The 20,646-nt window shown below is 36.4% G+C and overlaps 1 protein-coding gene across 1 annotated transcript in view; it reads right to left on the reverse strand.

Annotated features, from left to right (window-relative positions):
* The window catches only part of LOC129280734 (multifunctional protein CAD-like), a 60,140-nt gene extending 43,658 nt beyond the window's left edge, over window positions 1-16,482 (reverse strand). The window contains exons 1-11 of the mRNA XM_064112463.1: window positions 15,960-16,482; window positions 13,340-13,609; window positions 12,571-12,629; window positions 11,082-11,165; window positions 9,949-10,090; window positions 7,927-8,098; window positions 7,006-7,296; window positions 6,404-6,557; window positions 5,712-5,843; window positions 4,773-5,006; window positions 3,643-3,864 (exon numbers count right to left, since the gene is read on the reverse strand). Of these exons, the coding sequence (XP_063968533.1) occupies window positions 3,643-3,864; window positions 4,773-5,006; window positions 5,712-5,843; window positions 6,404-6,557; window positions 7,006-7,296; window positions 7,927-8,098; window positions 9,949-10,090; window positions 11,082-11,165; window positions 12,571-12,629; window positions 13,340-13,609; window positions 15,960-16,044 (1,845 nt within the window). The 5' untranslated portion in view covers window positions 16,045-16,482. The remainder of the gene's footprint in view (window positions 1-3,642; window positions 3,865-4,772; window positions 5,007-5,711; window positions 5,844-6,403; window positions 6,558-7,005; window positions 7,297-7,926; window positions 8,099-9,948; window positions 10,091-11,081; window positions 11,166-12,570; window positions 12,630-13,339; window positions 13,610-15,959) is intronic.
* Between the last annotated feature and the right edge of the window lie 4,164 nt (window positions 16,483-20,646).

Raw genomic sequence — 20,646 nt, forward strand, 5'->3', positions numbered from 1 at the left:
CGTCAAGGATTACTGAATCATCATTTTCTTCAATAGATAATATTTTTACAAACAATTTTTATTCTGATGTGTCATCTGGTCTACTAGTGAACGACATCTCAGATCATTTTCCTGTATTTCAAATTGCAAACAAATATAATTTGTCTAAAAATACTATTATTTATGAACGCTGCAATATCAATGAAAGTACTATTGCTACATTTAAAGAAAAACTTGTTTTTATGGATTGGAATCAAATATTGTTTTGTGAAAATACTGAAATTGCTTATAACTTGTTTTTAGATAAATTTTGTGCTTTGTATACTAAGGTTTTTAAGAAATTCTCCAGAGGTAAAGGAAAAGGTACGAGGAAGAAACTTTGGATTGACTAAGTCTTATTGAAAAATATACGCAAAAAGAATCAATTGTTCAAGAAATATCGTGAGAATCCAAATAATACTTCCAAAACGAAGTATGTCAAATTTAGAAACTTTCTTAATAAATCGTTAAGAAATGCCCGTAAACAATTTTATGAACATAAATTTCAAGAATCTAGGGAAACTTAAAAAAGACATGGAATATCATTAAAGATGTTCTTGGTAACAAAAAGAGTCTGCCTGATTTTATTAATGATAATGGTAACACTATATATGGGAATATGGATATTGGAAACACTTTTGATAATTTCTTTGTTAAAATTGGTCTCTGCCTAAATGGTAATTGCTCAAACAGTAAAGATTTTACCAAATTCTTGCCCAATAAATGTTTGCAATCATTGTTTTTTAAACCAGTGACTCAAAATGAAGTAGTTGAGATTGTTAAAAATATAAAATGTAGCAGTAGTTGTGGTATCGATGATTTAAGTCCAGTTGTAATCAAGAAAGTGATTTTATTTATTCTGCATCCATTTTGTCATATTTTTAATTTATCACTATCTTCTGCCATAGTTCCTTCTAAAATGAAAATCTCAAAAGTTATTCCTGTACATAAAAAAGGTGACCTACATGATGTCTCTAATTATCGTCCCATTTCACTACTACCATATTTTTCAAAGATTTTAGAAATAATTGTTTATAATCGATTATATAATTTTCTTAACTGCAACTCTCTTTTAAATGACGTGCAATATGGATTTTAAAAAAATGTCTCCACTGAAATGGCCCTAATTAAAGGTCAAGTCCACCCCAGGAAAATGCTGACTTGAATAAATAGAGAAAAATCAAACTTGCATATTGCTGAAAATTTCATCAAAATCGGATGTAAAATAAGAAAGTTATGACATTTTAAAGTTTCGCTTATTTTTCACAAAACAGTGATATACACAACTAGGTGACTCAGTCGATGATGTCCATCACTCACTATTTCTTTTGTTTTTTATTGTTTGAATTATAAAATATTTCATTTTTTTATAGATTTGACAATAAGGACCAACTTGACTGAACCATATAATATTAAACAATGCTAATTCCACACGTTCAGTGAGGAATTAATTGTTGTATCACTTGACAATGAGGAGAAAATTAGAATATTTCATATTTCATATAATAAAATACAAAAGAAATAGTGAGTGGATGACGTCATAGTCTCCTCATTTGCATACCAGCCAGGATGTGCATATAACTGTTTTGTGAAATTAAGCGAAACTTTAAAATGTCATAACTTTCTTATTTTACATCCGATTTTGATGAAATTTTCTGTGTTATGCTTGTTGGATTTTTCTCTTTTTATTCAAACCAACTCTTTGTTGGGGTGGACTTGTCCTTTAACTTACATGATTATGTTGTCAATTCATTAAATAAGAAATTACACACTATCGGAATATTTTTAGACCTTAGCAAGGCTTTTGACTGCAATGACTATAACATACTTTTACACAAATTACAGTTTTATGGAATTAGAGGTCATGTATTATGTTGGTTTCAGAATCATTTATTAAATCATGTGCAATACGTATCTTATAAAAATGTTTTATCTGAACCCTTAAATGTTTTATGTGGTGTGCCCCAAGGGTCTATCCTCGGACCGCTATTATTCTTAATATTTATTAATGATTTACCAAAATGTTCAGATAAATTGAAATTTTTGTTATTTGCGGATGATACCAATATTTTAGTTTCTGATAATTCACTACAATCTTTGAATAATGTTTTAAATCAAGAATTACCTCATGTAACCGCAAGGTTTTATCATAACAAACTCTCTCTGAATATGGAAAAATCAAACTATATATTTTTTCATGGAAATAATACTAATAGAGTAGATAATATTGAAGTACTAGATATTAAAATGAATAATCAAGTTATCAAACATGTAAGTGACTCAAAGTTTTTAGGCGTTTTAATTGACGAAAGACTTTCATGGAATAATCATATAATGGACGTGACAAATAAAATATCTAAGAATATCGGTATCATCCGCAAACTTAGTGATTTCTTGCCTCAACACATTCTTTTAACTTTGTATAATACCTTAATCTTCCTTACTTGTCTTATTGTAACGTAGTGTGGGCAAATACATATCCATCAAAACTAGAAAGATTGTTTATTCTACAAAAAAGAGTTATCCGAATATGTTCATTTTCTCACAGATTGGCCCACACTAAAGAACTTTTCGTGAAATTCAATGTTCTAAATATCTATCAACTCAACTCCTACTTCTGTGCAATATTACTTTTTAAACATAAACATAATATACTCCATAATTCATTATCGTCAATGCTGGATTTAAATGTAAATATACATGATTATAATACAAGAAACAAAAATAAATGTCACTTATGGACTGTAAATAAAAATAATATATTATTCTCGTTTAGACACCATGCCCCAGCTGTTTGGAACAATCTTCCAATAGAAATAATATCAATCAGTTCAACGAATGCTTTTAGCAGGAAATTGAAACTATATTTAATCAATAGTGTGTGAAAGCAAGGATTTTTACTGCCCTTGTGTGTTTATGTGTTGGGTTTGTCCGGTTAAACATATTTTAACTTATGTTTATAGTATTACATGTACATGTATTATCAAATGATTTCAATTATTGAATTGAATATTAAGTTAGCATTTTACTAAATTTGTAATTTCAAATCGGCTTATTTTATTTTATATATAAGGGTAGTTATCTCGACAAACCCTGATAGGTTTTTATGACCACCTAATTCCAATATTGTATCTTTTTATTGTCATTTTTAATACTTGTTTTACATGTACCTTACATTTTCTTGCCTTATTATTGTACATTGTATTTGTTATTACTGTATTCTATACTCTGTATTGATTTTTATTGGAATTGAATAAAACATTGAATCGAATTGAATCTTTAATAAAAAAAAAAAAAACTCGTGATCACCTTGTGAAAGAAAAACAAATGAGGAAAAAATATAATTGTAGAACAAAAATTTCACAAAGAGCTGACAAACTTAAGATATACTGATTAATAATAGATGGAATATTCTTCAGAATAGGTGAATACATCTTTAAAAATTGCAAAAATTATATAAACTTGTGCCGATCCACCTTTCGGCAAAATAGGAAAAACGGGGCAATCTTACCCAAACAAGAGCTCAGGATGGTCAAAAATTAATATTCATTCCTTTAACTTTAGAATAGTCGAGAGGGCTGCAAGTCTAACAATTTAATTTTAATAAACAATAAGCAAACTTACGGTGATGCAATTGTCGTAAGCGTCTCGTACGACCTCGTACTCCACCTCCTTCCATCCCTTCAATGACTTGTCAATGAGCACTTGGGTTGTGTGAGCGAAGGCAGCGTTTGCCAATTTGAGAAGCTCGTCACTGTTGTTGGCGAATCCAGACCCTAGTCCTCCCAGGGCATATGCCGCTCTGACGAGGACAGGATAGCCGATGTGATTGGCTGCTTCAATAGCCTTTAGTCAGGGAAGATAATTAAAATTGTAAAATTTTATAAACTGAAAATAAATATCTATTATATTACTAGAATAAGTAAGAAAAATATGCGTCATATATAATTATTTACATGCTACTTCACTTTCATCAAGTCATTTGTATTTTACACATTTAGGCTTTTTGCAGGATATGTTATTAAATATTTTTGAACAAAATTGTTTGCAATGAGTTGTTTCTGTAGGACTTATATGTAGCAAATGCTTAAGACATGATTATATTGCAATGTATTTCAGTATTGGAATTAATTTGTTAGGTCATGATTTACCAATGGATACAAAACTGGGAGTACCCTACTGTAGTGACCCACAAAATGAACATTATTTCCTTATAATAATAATATAATAATAATGATAATAACGATATATTTACCCAGGGTAGCCACTTCAGTTCCGAAAACTGTTCTCCCAGCGGGCCCTGCAATTATTATTACCCGGCTAAGCTAGACAAACCTTTCAGGTGCACACAGCTTTTTGAGGAATTACTTCCTGCCCGGACCCATTTACCTCACCTGGGTCGAGTGCAGCACACTGTGGATGAATTCCTTGCTGAAGGAAATTTAGCCATGGCTGGGATTTGAACCCACGACCCTCTGTTTCAAAGTCCGGGGACTAATCCACTGGGCCACGACGCTCCACTTATGATGAAACTACAATGTCATACATCATTCAATTCATTTTCACAGTATACAGCTGATTTTCCTTTAACTCCCAATCTCCCCAAATATCAGCTGAACTGCTACTTACAACAAAGGATTGTGTGTTGATTTGCTACAGCTAAAATGTATCTACCTGTTGTAGATTTGCAACTGATTGCCAATATTTACTTTCAACACCCCCCAGAGTAAATTTAATTCCTAGTATTTCATTACCTCATCAACAGAGTACGCAGCGGAGCTAGGGGCCACCTTCTCTCCAATGCCCTGCATGCGATCAGCAAAGACCTTCCTATCTTCTGTGTCTTCGATGGACTTGACCGGGGTTCCCAGGACCTTGACGTTGTAGCGCTGCAGGACACCGCTATTCTGGAGTTTGACCCCGCAGTTGAGACCAGTCTGACCTCCAAAGGTCAGGAGGATGCCGTCCGGTCGCTCACTTTCGATGACCTGAAGAATTGAAATTTCAATATTGGATGTTTTAGGTTGAACTTATCTAATATCGGGAAGACAGTGCTCTGTTATCCCCAACTTACTGGCTTCTTATTTTGGAACTCTCATTATTCACAAACACATGGAGGAGCATAACACTTACACAAAAACAGACTTTACTTAATAATCACCTGAAGATTATCTATAATTGACATCTTTTATGGCTTGATAATGAATTACCAGGGCATATAGACTTTTGCTTCTAAAATGGCATTCATGCACAATATTGGGAGAGTTCTTGAGCAAACAAGATGGGGAGTAACTAAAATGTGATGAATTGCCATCATTATCATCAACATCACCATTGTCATAATCATCTTCCTTTTCATCTTTATGTAAACGTCATCATCATTGTCATCATCTTCACCATCATCATAATGGCCACTGGCGTCATCCTTATTTTCATCATTTTTGTCATCAGCATCATAGACATCATCATCATCATCGTGGTTATCATCAGCATCATAATAGGTATAATAGTCCTCATCACCTTCATCATCATCATCATCATTTTCGCCAATGCTACTGTCATCATCATCTACATCACCATCACTATCATCATCGCCATCTTCACCATCATCATTATTGCAATAATTGCTCCATTGTCACTATATAGTCATCATCAGTACATCATCATCCTCACATACATTGAGATAAACTCACCTGTGTCACATATTCTGGCGTTATAGGGAGAAAGTAGACCTTGTCCGCCAAACCCTTGGATGTCTGCACCGTTGCTATGTTGGGGTTTATGAGAACGGTGTGTATGCCTTCCTCTCGCAATGCTTTGATGGCCTTGATAGAATAAAAATTCAAGAAGAGTAAGGAAATACTATGAGATGGCTTTAACAACACAGGTCACATTCATTAGAGTTTGTAACTTCTGAAGGTTTCCATGGTGAAGAAGGTTTTTTTTTATTCACGGTACACCATGTATTCTTCGTGGGCATATGTTGGTTCTGAGAAGGAACACAACCTATCTAGAAAGAATACATGGTGAAACATGAAACCAAAAATTCTTCATTTTACTGGCTTCTCCTTTATGCAGGACTGAACACTGGCTTTCCTGATCCAAAATGTTTTATCAAAGGTGAAATAAAACAAGGCAAATGAATCAAAGGTTTTATTCTGAAGACTAGGGTAATTGTGGCTCTAATTTGAGGGGGGGGCATGAATGGGGGGCTATGGCAATTTCTTTTCCCCACACAAAATTTCAGATACCAGGATGTCCTGACTTATGGCCATTTTGAAAGTTGCAAAAGTCCAGACAATCCTGATAAAATCAGAACAGTTGGCAGGTCTGTGAATGATCTATTAAGATAGAACAATGCTGAAGTTCAAAATAGAACAATTACCTGTGAACCAGAGTAATCAAACTCTCCAGCCTGTCCGATGGAAAGTCCTCCGGACCCTAAGATGAGGACCTTCTGAGGTTGGGTGTCCGGTGTTGGGGTTCCTGGTAACGCCTTGAAGTTCAAGATGTCCTGGATCCTCTGCTTGACTGTTACTCTGTAAATAAGAGAGAATTCCACAAAACAATCGTCTTGACTTGGCACACTAAGAACAAGATAATTACGTTCTTCCACTTCAAGTTCTTTATCTTACCCTCAGTTTCCAAAACCTGCGTAAAAGACCATTTGTCCACTCATCCTCTAGTTAATGGGACAGCCTCTCCGAGCACATAAAAAAGTGTTCAACTTCTGAAACTTTTGAAGGATTTGGCATGATATAAGTCCAAAATATTATTATTACTTATAAGCAGGGCTTAAATTAAGCCAAAGCCATCTAAGGACATAGTTATGGATGCCCTGCTCATTGGCCTAAATGCCTCCTCATTGCCTTGGACATTTGCTGTGCCCATTCTTATTTTTGCTATTTGCACTGTAAATATAAAATTGGGGCATACGGAAAAGCCCTAAAAATATTGAAATTTAGGGCCTGCGGAAGAAATACCTACATCTCACTCTTGCCTGCCTTGTAGTCCTTCACCGTATCCATGAAGACATCGAAGAGCACCTCAAGGTCCCTGGGACCGCCCATATGCTCTGGGTGGAACTGAACGGTGTAGAATGGTTTGGTATCGTGGATGATCCCCTCGTTGGTCTTGTCGTTCTCGTTGGTGAAGAGGACCGACCAGCCGTCCGGGAGGTTGCTGGTGTCGATGGCGAACCCGTGGTTCTGGGTGGTGATGTAGCACCGTCCGGTACCGGAGTGGGTGCAAGGTTGGTTGTGACCGCGGTTCCCGTACCTGAAAGGAACAACACAGAAAGAGATATTAATGTTTTTGAAGAAGGGAAGTCAATAGATGGAGCATTTGAAATAAACTTCCCTTCAATTTTTTTACAAGGCAATGAATCATTCCATAATGTAGTTTGGATTTTTTTCTTCATCGGCTGATAATCTTTCAACACCTTTTACTAAAAGCCTGATTACTTTTGCTATTCCAGACAATAACTGGTGTTAATTTCATTTGAATGCTTTCTTACTCATTTGTCAATGTACTTTGTATATTGTATTGATTAAAGCTAATGTGTTTTCATGGAAATTAAACAAAATAAATAAAAACGTGTTTAAATCTTTTTACTCCCAAAATAGATTTGCTCCTTTCCATGTAGACCTCAAATTGACTTGATTTTCAAATATTCTTAAATTTGGGAATAACTTAATCTGATGTCATACAAAGGTACGAGAGAAAGTTGTGACGTTTTGACTGCTAACTGCCAGTCTTCGTCAGGCAATGTGGACAATCCCCGCTGCAAGCGAGTTAAAAGTGAAAGCTGCGTTCTGAGTGGTTCTGGAACTGCTGCGCTGCTATTGGTCCGTGCATTCGGCCACTCAGAAGCCACGATACTGTCAGACGGTGTGATTTCAAACATACTTCATTTTGTAAGCCTTCGTTCCGATAGCAAGAGAGGTGAGTTGATGCCCCATACAGATGCCAAATACTGGTTTAATCTGGTTCCCATTCAGGATAGAACGGATGTTGTTGATGGTGACCTCAGCCATAGCAGGGTCACCAGGACCGTTGCTGATAAACAGACCATCAAAATCTGAAAATAAAAAAAAGGATGATTGGTTGTTACATTTTGTAAAAGTTTATAGCAGTTCCAAGAATATTTTGATAATTTTGTGTATCACTTCAACAGCATGTTAGATCCACACAGAGAGACACAAGCCCCCTGCATACTATTAGACACGCTCACTGAACATACATTTGCTATTAAAAAATCTTTGAAAACTTGTCATCTGCATCCCCTATACTTCAAAATCTGGGATTTACCCCCAAATAGCATTAGCTCTAAAACACTGAAGTAGAGAATATTAAAGGAGAATGAAACCCTTGAAACCAGCTGATTCCATATCAAAGAGAAAATCAAAGAAACATATTGTTGAAAGTTTGAGGAAGATTGAATGAATAATAAGAAAGTTATGAGCATTTGAAAATTGAGATCACTAATGCCATGTAGATCCTCCCATTGGCAATGCGACCAAGATCTGTGATGTCACACACGTACAACTCCCTCATTACTTTAGTACTTATTTCACTTATATTCTCACTTTTATAGAGTCTATCACAAGGTGAGGTGTTCTCTTTATGAGTGGACAAGTACAGAGGTTTCACAACATTATATCATTGATGAATAATTTTGTCATATGATTAGAATGAGCAAAAAGAGATGTTTTGGGGTATATTTTCAGTGTCCAAAAGGGGAGAGTTGTTCATCTGTGACATCATAGATCTTGGTCGCATTGCCAAAAGGAGGATCTCCATAGCATTGGTGATCTCGACATTCAAATGCTCATAACTCTTCTATTGCTAGTCCTATTTTACTCAAACTTTTGTTGATCTTATTCTTTGATTTTTCTGCTTTCACAAAAGCTAACTTGCTCCAAGAGTTTCATTCTCCTTTAAAGTAACAGCTGCACCTTATCAACATTTTTTTTGTTAAATAAAAAAATTGTACTTTTAGGCATAAATACATACAATTATTACCACCACAATTATATTTATCAAAGGGCATCAAAGGCCATTGCCCTGTTATCTGGCCTCAATGTCACTCTCATTTGCCTTGGGACATTTTTTGGTGCAACTTCTTTTTTCCCCCATTTGTACTGTATTTAAAAATATGTTCCCTCTTTCAAAAATTACCTTCTCCTTAAAATATCAAATTTAAGACCTGCACTTCCCGAATTGCCATTTCATTTTCTGTCTGTGTCAATTGAAAAGCATTGGTTCTTTTCTACTGCAGTATCCAATTTTGTAGAGCATACAGGAGCTGCTCATTATCATCTGATGATGCTAATAATCACTACTATCACAGGAAATATGTTCACAGTGCAAATTCCTCAGAAATGTTTCTGGATGATTCTCCATAGATCACTTAAAAAAAAGGAAATAAAGGATTTGTTTGAAAATTTTGGGCTTAAGTCACAATATTTTGTTTGCAAACAAGAACAAAGTTCATGAATTGAATACAGTATGTCATCCCTGTCTGTTATGACTTTCTCATCCTCTCTCTGTGTAATTGATTTGTTTATGCTGCTGGTAAGAACTGGCAAGTCAGTTGCGTTATGAGGACTTACGATTTGTCCTCAACAAAACAACCTTTCTGATAATAGCCCCTTTATTTATACAAGGGTCCAAAGTCCAGATCTAACACCCTTGGAAGGCCTAAAGAGAGGCGAGTCCAAGGCCAGCCACAAACACCCGACTGCAGAGGCTATAATAGCCAATTTCAACTCATCCTTTTAGTCTACCATTGCTTACCATAAACCTGTGATTTGTGTCAACAATCACATTTCATTCTTTCACCCAACCAACAAATAGTATCTGTAGACATTACAATTTGCTTTACAAATGAAACTAGTAATATTAGATATAGAATGATATGATTATTACCTGCAATATTAAGAGGGTGGTCCCACGGCACCACGGTCACCTGGGCCCCTCGCTGAGCAAGGAGACGGATCTGGTTGTATTTCATACCACAATCGATTGCCGTGATTCGACATGGTGCACCCTTGTTGTAAACCATTGGTTTCTGGAGAAAAAAAAATGATACTCTCAACTTTGTGTTTAATTGAATTTTGTTCGTAATTGCAATTTTCGATCTTATCAAATTTACCTATATTGCCTACTAAACAATGATTCCATGCTTCTTTCTCTTTATTTCAAAGAAAAGACAGCTACAATTTGACAGGCCTTGAATGAGGTATAAATTTAATTACAAACTGTAATTGTTCGATCAATTAATGTTTGTGAAAGGACTGAATCATAAGCAATGGACTGGTGGGGAAGATTAATATATAATTTTTAATTTCATCTAGATCTACAATTTAAAGTGAATTTTGAAAATGACCAGCATACTCTGTTCAAACTAGAAAGACTGATGCAGTAATGAAAATACAATTCTACGAAATCAATATCACAACAAAGTTAAAATATCATCCCACTAAAAATAAATTCAGTAAATAGTATACACGTAGAGAATGCGTGTTTCTAAGTGCGAAACAGACCGACTCTACAATTTCAAAGAGCCCTTTTAACAGTTCAATTTGTCTACTTGCAATTATTGAATTATCTTAAAAGAGTAAAAGATAGGTTAATATACAAAAATGTATTCTACAATAAAAATCATGATTATAGGTAAAAGAATAAAGTTGCAGCAAACTATTTCATGAGAGTCTTTAAAATCAAGGTTAATTGTCACCTTATTATCAACATGTGGATTACCATTGCTTTAACATTATGTGGTTGTCAAGTTGGTCATTACCAAATCTGTAATAAATGAAATACTAGTATCATATAATTAAAGCAATAAAAAACAAAAGAAATAGTGAGTGGGGGACATCATCGACTATCTCATTTGCATATCACTGAGTTAAAAAATAAACAGAACTTTAAAATGTCATAACTTTCTTGTTTTACATCCAATTTTGATGAAATTTTCAGTATTGTGCTTGATTGATTTTTCTCTATTTATTCAAATGAACATTTTTCTAGGGTGGACTTAATCTTTAAACAATACTTACTGTTGTAGAAGCCTCAGCGATGAGATTTCGAAGGTTTGGATCCTCAAATGGAATGCTTTCTGGTTTAGTGCCTTCAACAATCACCTTCAGAAAAAATAAAGTAATTTGATTAAAGATGACACGAGTACATATAAAACTTCCCAAAACCAGACAAAAGGATCAATAAAACCTATATACATGTAGAAAATAGAATCAAATTCACTTAAAGGACTGTATTCTGGAGTCAGATTTAACTTTAGCAATGACTTAACTCTGCTCTAAATTATGAGAAGCTGTAAATGTCAACAATTTGTTTACACTTCCCTAGATTTCATTTGTTTTTATATGTTTACTGTGCTGTTTCTGCCAAAATGGTGGAGAAAAATATATCCGACTTTATTAAACCTGTACTGTTATTAAAAGTACAAGTGGAGTTCAAAATAAGGGGCTAAATATTTAGAAAATCCACCCATCAAAATATAAAGGTAGTCCAAACCATTTTGAAATTCAGAAATTGCCAAAATATGTAAATACAGAGGGGATTCACAAGTTTATGGGACAAAAAACCTCAACAATTAAGTAACATGTATCTTCGGGAAGGCAATACAGAATTACTGAATTGTGTAGATGTACCCTGACAATAAACCAAACTGGATAACTCCATACAATCCGTCTCGTAGCCTGAGTTTTGCTAGCTCATCCTTATTTGCTGTACCACATTCTCATAATTCATGGGCGGATCGATCATTTCAATATGCTGGGCCATTTCTATGGTAAAAACTTCCAAGACATCCTCAATATAAGGGGCAATATTCCTAGGCTTGTCCAACAACCATTATAACATCACTAAAAACTTGGTTATTCACTCAAGATTTTTTAAACTAAATATAATTCTTCTCTTTCTTTAACAGGTTTCCATTTTTTACTGCGCCATGAGCAATTTTTTTCTGATGGATACCTGGGCATTACAAATGTCCATGGATATTATCTATTATTATTATGAAAATGTGTTAATTTTGTTAAAAAATAATGGAAAGTAGGCCTGGGACGAATGTGAATTTTACCATTTGATTATTTCCTGAAAAAACAATAGAATCATTCGATTGTTCATCTGGAATCATACATGTAGAGTTAAAGATGCTTAAAACGTACATTGTGTATTGAGGGCATGCAAAGCCGGGTGGGATTGTAATTTTCGGACCTCTTTCAGGTTGGTGTTTAACTGTGAATGTGATACAATCATTATTCATTTTTGGCAAATTATATCGGTTACACCATTTTTTAAAACTGCATCTAGTATTTAAAAACAATTTATATCATTGTTATCTTGTCATTTTGTTACTATTACTTGAGTAATCGAATTATCCAAAGTGACTAATCGGGATCTGCCGAACATTTGATAAGTGTAAATTTTGCTAATCGATTAGCGATCGGCAGCAAGCCATTCTAACCATTCGATCAATCGATGTTTGCTCCCAGGCCTAATGGAAGGGAAATAAAAGTAGACTACCTTTCCAAGCATTGTGCCATGTTCTCTGATCTTCTTTGTCAAGGCTCTCGTGTCGATACCTGATGAAAAAGGCACACAAACATACAACAACAAAAAAATGAAATAAAAATAAAATCCAAGGTATTCAAAATGAGAAATGAGGAATGGTCTTTTGTTTGAGTGATGGTGTGTTATAGATAGTTAAGATGAAGATAATTAGATACATGTGTGAAGTATTAATGTTTTAGGTCTTGATACACTGACCTTTCTTCTTCTTCCTTTTTTGAAAGCAAATGCGAAAGTACCCTTATTTCTCTGACAGCATATCATCCAAATCGAAAGAACTGACTTACGTAGACCTGAGTCCCTTCTTACAAAGAGTTGTGACTGATACAACCAACCTCAACTATATGGAAATCCATCAAAGTCATAATTTTTCCAAAAAGAAATGTTCACAATGTCTTTTGTAAACGAGGAGGGAGCATGCCGAGTTGTCCAGACAACAATGAATGTAGGAGCATTCATCATCTACACTACCTTTTGATGAACAAACATGCATTTTTTTAGATGTTGACATTGCTGGCCGTCCATAGTTGTGGCTGATTGGATCAATCACAACCCTTTGTAAGACAGGTTCCTGATTGGACAGTGTATCTAAGAAAGGTTCCTTATTGGACAGTGTATCTATATGAGTATTCAAACTGAGATGGTTACCAATATAGTCTTGACAAATAAGCAACCATCTGTGGACGAATTCTGTCACAACAGTAAGGGTGCACAATTTACTTACCCTGTATGGCAGGAATGTTGTGTTCTTTTAGCCAATCACTGAGCGACTTGGCAGCCGCCCAATGATTGTAGTACTCGGACAGCTCCCCGACGATGAGTGCAGACACATGAATCTTCTCTGACTCAAACCAGAGTGGGAGTCCAAACTCATCCTTGTCGTTGGCCGGGATGCCATAGTTTCCGATGAGAGGGTAGGTCAGGATCAGGATCTGGTACTTGTAGGAAGGATCTGTCAAGGATTCTGGGTAGCCAACCATACCAGTCTGGAAAACTGAAAAAAAGAAAAAGAGCAGAAACACCATGACAAAGATGGTACTGGCAGCAGCGCAGCATAAACATATACATGTACAAATCTTTCTTGTATTTCCAAAACTAACTTGTGGTCTAGAATTTCACAAAAATGAGTCGGTTGTTGAAGATTACTAGAACATGAGGAATGAATATTATCACATTTTAAAAAAGATCTAGGTTCACCATCCAGTGGGAAATAGTTTGCCAGACTTGTTAACAATATACAGTTACCGGTATTGCTTACTCTGTTTGATTGTCATGGCTGAACACAGTGGAGGGAGAAGGGTGTGGTTGCCCCTCAGAACTTTGGAATACGCCCAACTTGTTATTTTTACATAATTTTTTGTCACAAAATTCATCAAATGTGTGCACAAAATCCTTTCATTACACTTAACCAAATGCAAAGGCGCCCCATGACCAAGTTACTACCTTTGCTCCCTTGCTTAATGAGTATCTTCAGAAGTTTCTCCACACCCTAGCTCCTCCAACCCCCCCCCCCCCGAACCTGTGGTGCTGCGTGTTATTCACCATACAGTAGGCAGCACCCCCTGGAAATCTGGTAGGCATGATAAATAGCAGAAATGTAACCAAATATGACCTTTATTTTTTATTTTTTGCTTAACAAAATTGTTCCCAGCCCCAGCTGGGCCGGGCCATTGATGCCATTCAGGCCTCAGGTCTAATTGACTAAAAAAAAGGCCATTGATGCCATTCAGGCCTCAGGTCTGATTAACTAAAAAAAAAGGCCATCGACGCCAGTCAGGCCTCAGGCCTGATTAATAAAAAAAAGTCTGAAAATCATCTAGAAATAGTAAAATATGATGACCCTTTTAGTCTAGATGATCTACATGTATTTCATGACCAAAAACATGTGGAAAGAGTCTAATAATCATGCTGATCGAATTCAGACTTTAACTTAAGTTTAATATGAAAAGTATCATCCCTGCGAAGTAGGACGGCCCAAGACGTCATGGCGAGTCACTCACTCAAATTCAAAAGTCAAAACAAACTGGGCAATGGGATTGCCAATGCAAGCTGGGGCAAGAGTCAAGACATGTCACATGATCTGTGGGAAAGAGTTCCATATGCACCCCCACCAAAAATAACAAGATTGTCGAGACTTCCGGTTCGTTCACTTCTGATTTTTCTATCATTTTTTACTGTTGCTTACCTAAGACAAGTTGGGACTCAAACTCACCACATTTTACATGTATCTGCAGTCAAGACCTCTTCTCACTACCGGAAGGGGTATTTTAACGATTATCAGCCGATAGTTCGACTAGTCTAGACTCACAGACCCTTAATTTACTGACTAAATAAAGCGATGTCTACTCTATGGACAATTACACGCACAAGATCCTGCTCGAAATTTGACAGAATAAAGCCACATTTTGGTATGTATTTCCACTCCCCCATCATATATGTTCTATATTAGGGCTAGATATATTATTCTGATCCTTCTCCATGTCTTAATTTCAATTTTAGTGGGGGTGCATATGAAACTCTAACCCAGGGAGCCCAGGAGCTTACCGTGTATTTGACCATAGTCACCGGACTAGGGTGATTTATGGTCTAAATATTTCTCCAAATGAATTGTGAAAACAGAAAGTATACAATTACCACGATTATATGGATGAAGGTCTAACGAGTGGCAGTTTCCTGACATCTGGGCACAGACTGGAACCTCAAAAAAACGAAAAGTTCTCTCCTCTACCCCAGTCTTGATCGGCCATTTTGTTACGATTTTTAACAAAAATGGCCGATCGAAACGGGGGTAGAAGGAGAGAACTTTTCGTTTTTCCCCAACGTTACGGACGCGAGCGTCGCGTAACGTACAATAAGAAATAAGATGGCGGCGTAAACATCGGGCAAATCTCTTCCGTCTTTTCACAATATTTTTTCATTTTTTTGATGAATTCTTGTTTTACAAATAACAACGAGAGCGTAGAAATGTCAGAAATGAAGTTTTATCCCATTTACATGATTTAGAGCTAGATCTTTTAGAAGGAAAGTAGAAATCTCGGGGGCGAAAGTTTCAGGGTTTTTTGCGGTACATGTAGTTATGTACACGCAGATGAATGGGGGGGAATGCCTGGCTTCGTATGAGAGTAACCTTACGTTAGTAAATGATTTTTACTCTCTAGTAGAAGCCGCCTGGCTAGGTGTAACTGAAACTCACTGTTTGTTATTTACTCTAATTTAAAGTTAATGCTAGCTGAGCTGAGTCAGAATCAGATTAATTAAGTTAGAGTTGTTAATTGTTATAATTGACACTCATTGAAAATGAAAATAATAAATGTTAAAATAAATACTTTCTTCTAGTTTCTTACCAACTTCTCCAGAAACACTGCAGTTAGCTCCAAATAACTTCCCCGAATACTGGGTGCCATCTGCTAAGCAAAGGGTGGCTGACATCCTGAATTGCACGTAATGACAACTTCACCAAAGTCGGCTTTGACTGACGGGAGAGTTTCGGCTAGCGGACAGCTGATTACCGGTACGTTGCAATCGGTCTATGATGATCATGCACGCTCAATGCACCTATTCAAACTTTCCCGCGGGCGCGCTTCCTTCCGGATGACAAGTTCGTCTTCACACAACACGTGGGCTCCTCAGTCACAGACACAGTTCGGCGACGAGTTTCAATTCTGAATCAATGTGAATTATTTCCCTTAGGATGACCAAACGCTACAAGACATTCATACCATGGATGGAGTACCGATTGAGTTACTTCCAAGGCGGTGAATTTCAGTACATCAACGTATCAAACAATGTCGAAAAATGAAAAGATTCCGGAATAAGCGGGATGTTCGTCAAAGAATGAGACGGCAGCAGTTGACGAGCTGCCATTATGATTTTCAAGCAGCGCGCGCGAGCGTACGGGGCGCGCGGCGGTTAGCTCGCCTGATGTGTACTGCATGCACGCGGCGAGCTCAGTGTTTCCACTTTCCAGTTTGAAGGCCCGGGGGGGGGGGGGGCACTTCCATTGACGAGTGGATACCATGCGCGACCACGGGGTCTTGAGAAGCACCCTAAACACGTATTTTCCATATTCTGAAAATGCACCCCTTAACAAGTATAATTGGCGTGTGAATGCCTACCCTTAACAAGTATTGGAAACAAATACTATTGGCAAGTATTCCCAGAACTGAGCCCCTAAACAAGTACAGCGATGTATTTTCCATATTCTGAAAATGCACCCCTTAACAAGTATTGGAAACAAAACGATACTCTTAGCAAGTATTCCCTGAAATGAACCCCTAGGGCTGGGTTCACATAGAAGTATACGGTATACGGTATTCTCTATTCGCTATTCGCTATACGGGCATGGCGGGTCACATAAAGGTAGCACGCGTGTCCTACTTTAATATTCAAAATGAATACTTCAGACGAAGAAGATTTGGCTCTTTACCTACTGGCCGAGCCTGAGGAGGTACATATGAAATTAATTTCTAAAAAAAAGGAAAGAAATCATATTTTTTCTACATATAACTTACTAAGATTCGAAAATAAGCTTGTTTTGGACTAACTTCAAGCAGACTTTTGTCACCTCTGCAAATTATTAAACTTCTATTTAATACAACTTTTAATGATTTTTTTTTAATGGGGTTAGTTCAGCCAGTCCGTCGAGATGGGTTTATTTGAGCCATATGATTTTACACACTAAAAACTAAAATTTTATTTTGGGGGAGGGGGGGGGGGGGGTTGAGGAATGTTATTGGAAATACTGTAGCTATGTTTCCAAATTTATATTTTAAGATTTCAAACCTGTATCAGCCTAATTGATTATATCAATCATTCCTATTTTTGCTTTGATGACGTCATTTTTAGGGGGGGGGGCTTGATTCTACTCCCCCATTCCAGCTTTGTGAAATCATAGCAAAAGTGAAATAATAAATAAATCATTTTATAAACAATATTTTCTTGAATTAAATATATTTCCACATTATTATCGACTTATTATAAGAATAATTAAGTAATTAATTAAACATGACTCAGCGATACACAGCAACATAGGTCAAGTAGCCTTCGCTGCGGACCTTTTTGACCTTGTATCTTCAGTCATTTCAATGTCAAAAAAGACAGAACGAAAAATGCAGAGCCCACATAAATAATACAGCATGTGCATGAGATAAACTCTGAAGTGCTGGGTAACTTAAATATGACGGCATGTGCTAAGAAATTCCAATAAAAAGAGTACCAAGAAATCATTTCATTTGAACTTTCCTCATTTAACCAACGCACACAGAAATATTATAGGGAAATTCAGAACACCACCTGCCACGTCTGTATACGCTGCACGAAAATCGAACAAGTACGATTCCCACTATACTATACTATACGCAACTATACGGCATTTTCGTATAGTGCCCTCTCATGTGACCCCGCGGTATTAGGAAATCCTATTGTTCGATTCAAGCTATTCGCGTGCCCTCGAAAACGTGCACCGTATACCAGAATAGTATACTTCTATGTGAACCCAGCCTAAACAAGTACAGATATATTTTATTTTTATGTCACGCGTCCGTCGGTCGTCGGTTTTACCTTTAGACACCATTATTTTGGTTAAGTACGGCCCCATCTTCCACACCTCGCGCAAATCGGACTCTATATAAACACGTAGTGTTGGGGCAAAAAGGACATCCTTTATAAAACATTTTGATTTTGTTTTATCATCCCCGCACATTTGACCCTAAACACGTATATTTTTTCGGGCTAAATAGATACCCTTTTTTCAATATTTTTGTGTTTTTGACACCCTTATCACGTTACGTACGTAACGTGCCCTATCTTGAAAAAGACATCCTTTTTACGTGTTTTTTTGGTCGCGCATGGTATCCACTCGTCAATGTAAGTGGCCCCCCGGGTTTGAAGGATATTTCCTTTAAAAAATTCTGCTCGCGCTCTGCGCCCCGCTAGCGCTCTGCGCTCGCATTTTGTAATTTTGTTATTTGAAAAAGTGCATTCAACAAAAAAGTTTAAATTCCTTGATTTTGGTCACTTGGACCAAGTTTAGACACGCTTTGTTATTGTCCCTTTTCCTTAAAAAAGATAGAATTTTAAAATTCCAGGAAATGTCTACTTTTTTCAGGAAATATGAGATTTCGGGAAATTTGTTTTGGATCTGTGGAAACACTGCGCGAGATCAACACATATATCATGTAGGCCCTATTGAATGACGGGGAAAATGTACACATCACCTCCATGGTCGACTAACTTTAATTCTTCTTCTTCGATCCATTTAATTTATCAATTGAAAGCCCTTTCTTAGTTGCCCCCATAAATTTTGAATAATTCAAAGTCCCCCATTTTAAAGTTTATCATATTCAATTTGCCAAAAAAATGACATAATGTCAGTAGGCCCTATGCGAAATCATGCGGAAATCATTTTCACGAGAAAAGATTCCTCAATAGTTTAATTTTTACGGGCCCCTATACCATTGGCGGCGGAAGCAATTAAGGGGGGGGGGGGTGGAAACACATTTTCACTCACATTTTTCCCATTCGCCAGTGATTGAAAGCTGATTTTTTTTTTCTTCTTTTTAATTTTTGTTTAGGGACGCACCATTAGATATCCAGGGGGGCGATGGAAGTTTTTCAAAAAAAAAAACTTGACTCACCATCTGATCAGAGTAAAAACAACTTGGTCCACTGCCAAACATCTGAAAGGTGCCCTCCAAAAAATGCCTCAATAGAGTAAGGAAAAAAATAACTTTGCTCAAAGAAGAAAGGGGGAAAAATCGCATCAACCCAAACTTCTACTAACCCCCCCCCCCCCCAGGGTATCTAATGGTACGTCCGTTGGGGGTAGTTCCCACTAAAGTCCGAAATTGTAAGTACATCTTAGTTTGTTTTTTTCTTGCAAACAAGATTAGATGTCTGATAAGGCCTAAAATTAATGATGCGAGCGCACGCGTGTGTGTGTGTGTATATATTTATGTACATAGGCGGCGGAAGCGGGGGGGGGGGGGACGGGGGACGTGTCCCCCTCTAAATTTGAGGTGGCGGGACGACCCCCCAAAAAATTTTCGTTGATGACCTTTTTTTTTTTTTTTTTACTTGTCATATTTTTTTGTCGGCCTCCCCCTAAAATTTTCGTTGATGACCTTTTTTGCTTGTCAAAATTTTTGGTGATCCCCCCTTATTTTGTTTACTTCCGCCGCCAATGATTATGTATATAGATAGATAGATATATAGAGATAGATAGATAGATACTGACCTGAAAACAAGCGCGTACGTAGCAAGCTAAGCTTTTATTTGGTGATTTAGACCTTGAAACAAGACATTCTTATATCGCTTTTGGTAATATATTATACAATCATAGCGAAGCGCGAGTTGATTTTTTTTCCAAGACCTAAAAACGGAACATTCTAAATACTTTTTGTAATCTTGAAAATGATAGGTGCAGGCGCATACCCTGAAAGCTTTGATCAACAAGTGTACGTGTCTCCACGCAAAGACTATATACATACAAAACTTGCCGTTTCCTTCAGTACACAAGGCATGAGTAGGATACACATTCAGACCCTTAACTCAAAACTCAAGTGAAGGGTTTGCACAGCAGACTAAAATTTGTATCTTCCTGAATAATTTGTATGCTAATCTGAACACGTTTTTGAATTAAGAACAATCTGTGTAACTATACGAGCGCAAAGTGCAAGATGAAATATCTGATAGTCCTATACTGATCCGAAGAAGGACCATAAGCACCTTTTCACAAATTCAAAAAAAAAAAATAAGACCTTAAAACACAACATCCTATTTACTTTTGGTAATCATAGTTATGATTGTAAGTAAATAAACAATTAAATGAACAATTATAATATAGCGAGCGCAAAGCGCGAGCTGAAATTTTATTTCATATTTCGACCTGAAATGCATGGGTAAGGTTAATACGTTTTATTTTATTCTCATGCGAACCAAAATACACTATTTACTATAAATCTTGAACTGAGACACGTATAGTTGAATAGGTTAAAGCTAACAATCCCTTAAATCCTAAAGACAAACTTTATG

Source organism: Lytechinus pictus, chromosome 17 (genome assembly GCF_037042905.1).
Source record: "Lytechinus pictus isolate F3 Inbred chromosome 17, Lp3.0, whole genome shotgun sequence".
NCBI lineage: Eukaryota > Metazoa > Echinodermata > Echinoidea > Temnopleuroida > Toxopneustidae > Lytechinus > Lytechinus pictus.